The sequence below is a fragment of the Nanorana parkeri genome, unplaced genomic scaffold (genome assembly GCF_000935625.1).
Source record: "Nanorana parkeri isolate BGI_ZX_2015 unplaced genomic scaffold, ASM93562v1 scaffold2147, whole genome shotgun sequence".
In the NCBI taxonomy this organism is placed as follows: Eukaryota; Metazoa; Chordata; class Amphibia; order Anura; family Dicroglossidae; genus Nanorana; species Nanorana parkeri.
In genome coordinates this window covers 53174-62375 of record NW_017308415.1, presented here as the reverse complement: position 1 = coordinate 62375, position 9202 = coordinate 53174, and the positions used below count along the sequence as shown (strand labels likewise).

Genomic DNA, 9202 nt, shown 5'->3' with positions numbered 1-9202 from the left:
GTGTGGTGAGAGGTAATAAATGTGGGAGAGAAATAACAATTTTTTGTGGTATTAAAACTTGCAGAGAATGTGCTAGAAACTAGAGACGTAGCTGAATGAGCTTACAGCTAGAAAGTCCAAAGAGACCTCACGTGTAACAAAACATGTGATTATAATTTTCTCCTGTTCTGTAACCTGTATATATAACCGTTCTCACCCCATAGAGCACAGACAGAACCGTCTTCTTCTTTGCCGTTGGCGACACCTATGAGCCCATTGGATTTATCCGAGTTCCTGGACCTGTTAAGGAATTGCAATGGTCTCCTCCCACACACGTAAGTTGCTGGGCCTTGCAGAGGTGGCAGTTATAATGTCTGTGATATATACTTATCTCTTCTTCTAAGGCTGGGTTCACACCTAGGCGTATCGAATATGCTCGTTTGTCGGCGCGTGTTTTTACTGCGATTCGCGGTAAACAAAATGCGCGACAAACGCGCGTTCCTGAGGGCTACCTGGCTGTATCCCAATGGATAAGCGCGACAAAAACGCCCCAAAGAAGCTCCTGTACTTCTTTGGGCATAAGGCGTTTTGTAGCGCGTTCATACGGCCTGTAATACGCCCAGGTGGGAACCATGCCCATAGGAAATAATTGGATTTCGGTGTTTGAGCGTTTTGCGGAGCGTAGGAACGCGCTGCAAAACGCCCAGGTGTGAACCGGGCCTAATGGATGTAAGTGGAGTAAAGCTAACAACAGTTTTTGAACAAGCTTGAATGTTTAAACTGCTCTTTTGTTAATGAAAGATGGATTGCTACTTTTTACAATACCAAGACAATAGCATTACCATTACCGATACCATTACCGATACCATTACCGATACCATTACCAATACCATTTTGCAGTGTGCAATCAGGTTAGGGACACCTTGGTTTTTGTTCAAATATGGGTAATGGTGTCATGTCAGGTCATGTCAGGTCCATCTATCTCCCACCTTGACTGCCTTTAGGCGTTCCCTAAAGACTCATCTCTTCAGGGAAGCCGATCCCACCTCGACCTAACCACTGAACCTTCACATTCTCAAATAATTCATCCCCACACAGCTCCCTCCTCATGTATCATTCTCCCCTCCTCTTTCAGATTGTAAGCCATCTTGTATTGTATTGTAACTGTAATGTCTTCCTTATATTGTAAAGCGCTGCGCAAACTGTTAGCGCTATATAAATCCTGTATAATAATAATAAAGTATGGGTAATGATGTCATGTCAGGTCAAGTATGGGTAATGATGTTATGTTGCGTCAAACATGGGCAATGGTGTCAGGTCAAGTATGGGTAATGATGTCATGTCAAGACAAATATGTGCAATGATGTCAAGTCAAGTATGGGCAATGATGTCACGTCAAGTCAAGTATGGGCAATGATGTCACGTCAAGTCAAGTATGGGCAATGATGTCACGTCAAGTATGGGCAATGATGTCACGTCAAGTCAAGTATGGGCAATGATGTCAAGTCAAGTATGGGCAATGATGTCACGTCAAGTATGGGCAATGATGTCATGTAGAACAAAAGGGTGAATCCCATGAAATCTTACTCTGGCTAATATCTAATACTCATTTACAGGATGAATAGCCCAGTGAATTAATATTATACCCCTTAGGCAGCTTTTTCAGCAACTTAAAACGTCTATATCTGGATACAGCTTTAAGATAATTCCAAAATGTATATATGTCATAAAAGGTAACATATACAATTCCAAATGAAGCCGTGAACCCAATCACTAATATCTCGTATCAATTATAACATTGTGATGCAATATCCAAAGTCATTTTCAATGTTATTAAATTTGCACCTTTCATTACAATGACGCCTGGTGATCCTGCCAAGGTCCTTGTTCCTGATTAAGGGTGACAACGCTCTGTCCCTGTCTACCATTGTTGTTCTACATTGTCACCCTGTCATATGGACTTCCAATGGAAGCTATAAGCTGCATTGCCAATGTTCATTGCTAATGTTGTCATCATCTGGAGATCTGCCCTGAGAAATGCCATGCAGCCATTTAATTTAAGAAAGGCAATTGTTTATGGAGCAACCTACATGTTGTTTATTTAGGGTGTACCTTTACTCATAATACTGTGTCCATATATACTAATGTTTTAATTTACTGAACACCATAGAAAAAAAAATTCAATTGAAGTCTGTTGCATGCTCAAATGTTGCCGTTCCTCACACTTCAACTCCGTGGGAATCTTCTGCATGAAATGTCCTCAGCAGTGAAGCCCTTTTGTTGGTCTTGGCAGGAAGAAAACACGTTGCTGGTTCTATGTGAAAATGAATTTGCTGTGGAGATCCCGGCCCCGGCGGCTGAAAAAAACAACCCAGTCTACTCTACCTACGAGATCGCGAATCTGCCTCTGCGCTACTTCCGATTCGCCAGCATCAAATCAAAGCTTGAGGTATGAGACGCAGTTTTGGGTTCGGGGCTGAGATGATTTTGAGGGTTACAGAGTGTGAGGAATAATTCCTCCATGTAATATATGTGCAGTCTGCAGGTTTATGAGCACAATTCAGCTTATTAGCTGCTAGGGTGAATAATATGTGTCTACGTGAAACATCAAAACCACATCATATAACTTAAGTGTGCTGTAGACAGAAATTTTAAGACTGACAGAAATGTGCACAATATGGCCAAAAGTATGTGGACACCTGACCATGGCACCTTGTACATGGCCAAAAATATGTGGACACCTGACCATGGCACCTTGTATATGGCCAAAGAATGTGGACACCTGACCACCGCACCTTGTATATGACCAAAAATATATGGACACCTGACCATGACACCTTGTATTTGGCCAAAGTATGTGGACACCTGACCATGGCACCTTGTATATGGCCAAAGAATGTGGACACCTGACCATCGCACCTTGTATTTGGCCAAAGTATGTGGACACCTGACCATGGCACCTAGTATATGGCCAAAGTATGTGGACACCTGAGCATGGCACATGGAATATGGCCAAAGAATGTGGACACCTGACCATGGCACCTAGTATATGACCAAAAATATGTGGACACCTGACCATGACACCTTGTATATGGCCAGAAATATGTGGATACTCCTCCAAATGACTGAGTTCAGATGTTTCCATTGAAGGGTACTGTTAATGCTACAACATACAAAGACATTTGTGAACTTCCAACTTAGTAGTAACAATTTGGTGAAGGCCCTTTTCTGTTCCACCATGACTGTGCCTCTGTGTACAAAGCCAGCTCCATAAAGACATGGTTTGATGAGTCCCAGTGTGGAGGAACTCGAGTGGCCTGCAAACCTTCTGAACCCATTTGAGATGAATTGGAACGCTGATTGTGAGCCAGGTCTTCTCATGCAACCTCAACACCTGACCTCATAAATGCTCTTTTGTTTAATGGGCAGAAAATCCCACAGAAACACCCCAGAATCTTGTGGAAAACCTTCCCAAAGGAGTGGAGGCTTTTGTAGCTGCGAAGGTGGGGAATTCCATATGGATGCCCATTGTTTTAGAATACAATGCCCTTAAAACCTTTATATAGGTGTGATGGTCAGATCCCCACAAACTTGAATGATACATAATGGGAAAGCTTTTGGTGCAGATTTAGGCACAGGGTGGCCGGATAACTTTAGCACCAAACAAAGCAAGGTGGGATCTGCAGGAGTTGGGTTAGTATTAGCATGTTAGGCTAAAGAGAACCTGTAGTTTGCCCATGTAAAGCAAAACAACAGGTTCACTTTAATGCAGGCCCCTGCAGCTGCTTAGACTTACCCTGTCTGTTGCTCCCTTTTGGGCCAGAGGGAGTATGAAGAATGAAACTTATGTATGTCCTGATTTGGGGCTTCAGTGGGGATTTAAATTCTATTCTGACCCTTGTGTGACAATGCTGGGTGCATTAGCGGCCAGCCACCAGACTCCAGCGCTGTCACATGGTATCAAGGAGACTGCGTTACATGCTCCTCCAGCTTTTGGAGTACCAGACATGTTGCATCACTCCCCTGGGTGCACGGGGGAATAATTCTTATTCTAAGCATATTGAAATCCAAAAACAAGATTGTATTGTATTGCAGCTTACAAGTATTTAGATATAGTGCCTGCATTATAAGGACTTTTCACCTGCCAGTAACACAGTTCCTGTTTGATTACGCCTTGTCATGCTCGCTTCTTATATACTGCGTTTATCTCTTGTTCTTCTGTGTAATCCAGAGAGAGGAGCAGTTGACCCTGATGCAGAAGAACAGAGAGCAGAAGCTGGAGGAGCACCAGGCCTGGGTGCAGCAACAGAAGGCACAAGGAGTGGAGCTGACTGAAGAGGAGTTACAGGAGCCGCATGATGATGAAGAGGAGAAGCTTCCAGAATTTTACATCTCAAAAGAGCCCAGCCCCATCCTGTGCGGCTTCTATGCCTCTCCTGGGAAGTTCTGGCTGTCCATGGTACAACCTATAACATCAGCAAGGCTGGAGCTCAATTGTCTTGGGGCCAATGACTTGGTCTACTAACAGACAGTCCGCATAAATGTTTTCTTCCTTCTCCCTGCAGGATGGCTATGACTCCGGGTTTCTTTATCTCTGTGAGTTTAAAAGCGAAGACCAATCAGACCCTTCTACGAGGAAGGATGAGCCACTAAGCGCCTTGCCCATCGACAACACCAGCACCAACCCCATCCACAAGATTCATTTCAGGTGCAGACACTCCTCAAGGAATGTGGGACATTCATGACTCTGTCATGGGGTAAAAAAAAACAAATTGGTTCAGATGTCTCATACAGGAACCTAGATAGAGGTGCACATGCTTGCAGCAGCCTTCCACACCCAAGTTCTGCCACAGCCGAATGCCGGGTGTCCAGACACTTCTTGTTACGTACCTGGTTGGAGACTAAATGTGTCTCTTCCGATCTCCTGAGGACTCTGGAGATGGGGACAGAGTCCAAGTAGACAGCAAGTGGCACGGGTGCCAGTGGTGATAACACTGTGCAAGCTGAAATCAAGGTGCTGTAGTAGAACCAGGCCAATTCCGAAATCCAGGACAACGAGCCAAGGTCACACCAATCGGGCAGGTATGGTACACAGGGATGAGGCAGAGGCAAAGTCCAGTAAACAATCCGAGGTCAGGGGCAGGCGGCAGGCAAGAATGGTCAAGGCAGATCCGGGTAGATGTTAGCAGAAGACAATCCAGCAATATGGAGGCATGCAGGCTGAGCTTAGTGGGAACAATTAGTCCAGTGCGTCACATCGTGTGTGCCGTTTGGCGTGCTTTTTCTTGGCCGGTCCGTGGCACGCACGCAAGGGCGCGGTTCCCAGTGGTACGGAAAACGGGACTTTGCGCATGCGCGGCAGAGGGTTGCAGACACTTGTGGGTAATGTCACACACCCACACATTGGCCCATCACTATTTTGGCATCCTCGCAGGTCAATAGGAACATGTAGGAGGCAGAGTCAGGTCAAGGTTCGGCACTATCAGGTCGAAGCTTTGCCCATCAGAATGACCCAGGTTTCTGCTGTTACAGGAAGGGTTGGAAGGCTCCTGTGGGTATGTGCACCTAGGTGCCTGTGCTTTGTTTTTTATGTTCCCATGGCAGGTCCTCTTAAAGATTGGATAGGCTCAGTTCTCATAAACATCCCGCATGCAGTATTTTTATTAGTCTGTTTGCATTTTATTACGATCAAAAATGGATTCAATGAATTTCCAGACACGTTATATCTACCACATGCACATTACGAGAGGAGGCCAATTTGTTCTTACCCTCACCAAGATCCAGATGTGCTAGGGATCTGACATTTAGTCCACTGACTCTTCCTTCTCTACATATCCACCTCCTATGGCTACACACTTTTCACATCTGTGGAACAGAACTTTCATACCATCTGCGTAGAAGTATGCAGATTTGGAGGAAAACCAGCGATCAACTTCAGTAATGACCGCCTCCTCATCATCGTGGAAACGTCTTCCCCGTAAATGTTTCTTTAGATTTGGAAACAAGAAGAAGTCAGAAGGTGCCAGGTCAGGTGAGCAAGGTGGATGGGGCAGAGATTCAAAGCCACAATCGCTTGCATCTCTTCATGGATTATTTGGGCAGATTTCCCTTGAAGTTGGAGGAACCTAATCACGGCTCGGTATTCAACTTTGTCCGGCATGACACCTACTCCATTTATCGTGGCTCTAACTAGAATTCACAGCGACCTACAAAAACAAGAAACGGTCATGCATATTACTAAGATATCCACCTACTGTATATCAGATCCCTAGCGCATCTAGATCATGGTGAGGGTAAGCAGTGGCGTCACAGGGTGGGTGCGGGGGGTGCAGCCCGCACCCGGGTGTCACGCGCATGCACAGTGACGTCTCGGTGGGGTGACACTCGGTTACCGCTCCGGGTGTCACCCAGCCTCGGGACGCCCCTGAGGGTAAGAACTTATTGGCCTCCCCTCATATTTATTGATTCTACAGGTGTATTTTCTGAAGCGTTGGGGAGGGAAGGAGAGATTAAAAGTAAATTTAGTGGACTTTCTGACTTTAGCAGTTCACCGATCGATGTTTGTTTCCTGGAGTTGCCCTTTAATCTTGTCTCTGTCTTATTCCATGTATAGCTCCAACAAGAAGCTGCTGTTCTGTGGGATGAAGGATGGGGCAGTTCGTGTCTATCCTCTCCAGCCCAATGACCCCTTACTCACCTCCATTGGCAGTTATTGGTCCCTCGGGGTCCATGACAATCAATATGGCAGCATCCAGGCCATCAGCGCCAGCTATGACAACCAGTACCTAGTAACCTGTGGAGCTGATGGCAACATCTTTACCTTCAGCATCCTTTCTATGGAGGATATTGAGCGAGACCTGAAAGTCAAGAAAGCAAAAGTGCCATCTCCAAGGGTATGTCTAGCTACAGCTCATTCTTACACAATATTCCTATCCAATCCTTTCTGTAATCATTTTATCAGTGACCATCAGTTGGAGTTTAGTCCCCGCTATCTGTACCCCAACCCAATTACAATATTCCATTTTACCGACCCTCCCGTAGCAAGTTAGCAATCCCAATATTCCAATATTCTAATTGTACCTGCACTTAATAGAATGTACTCCACCTTTTACCCCTGACCTAGGTACCCCACTCTTTGTGAGGTTTACTGGTGCTACTGACCCTTGCTAGTTGTATGTCTACATGCAAGCCACTCATTCCAGAATAACACCACCCTTACCCATACCTAAGGCTCGGGAAGTTTCCTGTTACCTGTTACCATCCTTACCCACACCTAAGGTGACTTTCCTGTTACCTTCACACAACACTTTCTCTAGAATGCCCCCTTACCCTCGCCTAAGGTACGTTTCCAGTTACTCGCAGTCTCTAAAAGTTCCCCCTATCTTTACCTTGCTTTATGTTAGCTGCACCCAATACTCTCTAGAATGCTCCAACACCCTTACTCTCATCTAAGGTCACATCAGGAGCTCCCTCCTTTCACATCAGAGTCCCTCTCTTTTACACCCGGAGCCCCTGTTACATCAGTAGCCCATCCTTCACATCAGTGCCCCCCTTTTATGTCCCCCCATCATAACAGGAGCTCACTTCACATGAGAGTCCTCAGTCTCCCTTCACATGAGAGTCCTCAGTCTCCCTTCACATGAGAGTCCTCAGTCTCCCTTCACATGAGAGTCCTCAGTCTCCCTTCACATGAGAGTCCTCAGTCTCCCTTCACGTCAGAGTCCTCAGTCTCCCTTCACGTCAGAGTCCTCAGTCTCCCTTCACGTCAGAGCCCTCAGTCTCCCTTCACGTCAGAGTCCTCAGTCTCCCTTCACATGAGAGTCCTCAGTCTCCCTTCACATGAGAGTCCTCAGTCTCCCTTCACATGAGAGTCCTCAGTCTCCCTTCACATGAGAGTCCTCAGTCTCCCTTCACATGAGAGTCCTCAGTCTCCCTTCACGTCAGAGTCCTCAGTCTCCCTTCACGTCAGAGTCCTCAGTCTCCCTTCACGTCAGAGTTCTGAGTCCCAGTGCCTCTGTGCAAAACGTTCGAGACACCCCATGAGAAAGCACCCTAGTCAATGTAGCAGATATGGAGTCCCCACTAGGACAAGGAGACATAACTACACATATGGCAGAAATGAAGAACGGAGGGCACACCTCTCCTGGTGGAACTTACTCCATGCCACCTACAAAGCTATGTTACTTATGTTGCTGTTAGTATAATTTTATTTCCAACTGACCTCACCTGGGTTGCTCCTACTTGTCCTTACCCATTGTTGTGCTGCATAATGTATGCATGGTGTAGTCATAGCAAATGCTTGTCTGGAATACTTGTAACTACATCTATATTATCTTCCAGACTAATAAAGAGAGGGAAAAACATGCAGAGGATATTGAGGATCCCAACGCTTACAGGTAAACGTATTATTCTAGTGATTCATGATGTAAAGGTCAATATTCAGGCTTTTGCTTCAACTGCTCTCTTTATTTCTACACATGGTGGGCCACTGTTCTTTTTTTAAATCCGAGGTGAATTTGGGCGGCAGGTTTTAGATACTCTACGGGTGAGGAATGGTTAGAATCTCTGCTAGGGTATTTTTCCAGCGTCCATTGAGGGATACAGCTTGATGACAACAGACAACCTAGGGTTATACAGCTTTATACATAAGGGCACATTGAGGTTCTGTCCAAAATAAAAACAAGTTTTGTCTGGATTTGGGCTTCAGTTTCAAATGGGAAGTGTCTTGGCTACCTTGAAAGCCTGGGGTGCTGGCCCGGATATACTTTATTGTAGCCCACCAGTGACAGGACTGCTGGATCCAAGGGCTGCTACCAAGGACCTGAAGTGTCTCAGAAAGCAACAAAAGACACCATATACCTTCATATTTCCAAGACTACTAGGTCACCAGGACACGAATCTGATGGAACACATCCCTAATGACCCCTCTGCTTCTTCTCCAGCATAGAGAATGCCACTCAGAAGCTCCAGCATGATCTTCTTATGAAACAAGCCGAGGAGAAGAAGGCCAGGAAGCTTCAGGAGCTGGATCAGATGAAAAAAGAGTTCCAGGAGCTTCTGAGAAAGAATGCTGAGCTGCCAACTCACATGCAGCTGGGAAGAGCGGTATGTACTATCTATGAGCTGATCTATATCCCACACTATGCTCTGCCCCACAATATTTAGTCCTAATCAGTGGCGTAACCAGAGTTCTGGGCGACCGGGGCAGACATTTCCCCCCCCC

General features: G+C 45.8%; 1 protein-coding gene across 1 annotated transcript in view; it reads left to right on the top strand.

Moving 5' to 3' along the window:
* Positions 1-9202, top strand: part of CFAP44 (cilia and flagella associated protein 44) — a 56801-nt gene that overhangs the window by 22554 nt on the left and 25045 nt on the right. The window contains exons 16-22 of the mRNA XM_018572852.1: positions 204-314; positions 2273-2428; positions 4211-4438; positions 4545-4687; positions 6593-6872; positions 8320-8375; positions 8922-9084. Coding sequence (XP_018428354.1) covers positions 204-314; positions 2273-2428; positions 4211-4438; positions 4545-4687; positions 6593-6872; positions 8320-8375; positions 8922-9084 — 1137 coding nt within the window. The remainder of the gene's footprint in view (positions 1-203; positions 315-2272; positions 2429-4210; positions 4439-4544; positions 4688-6592; positions 6873-8319; positions 8376-8921; positions 9085-9202) is intronic.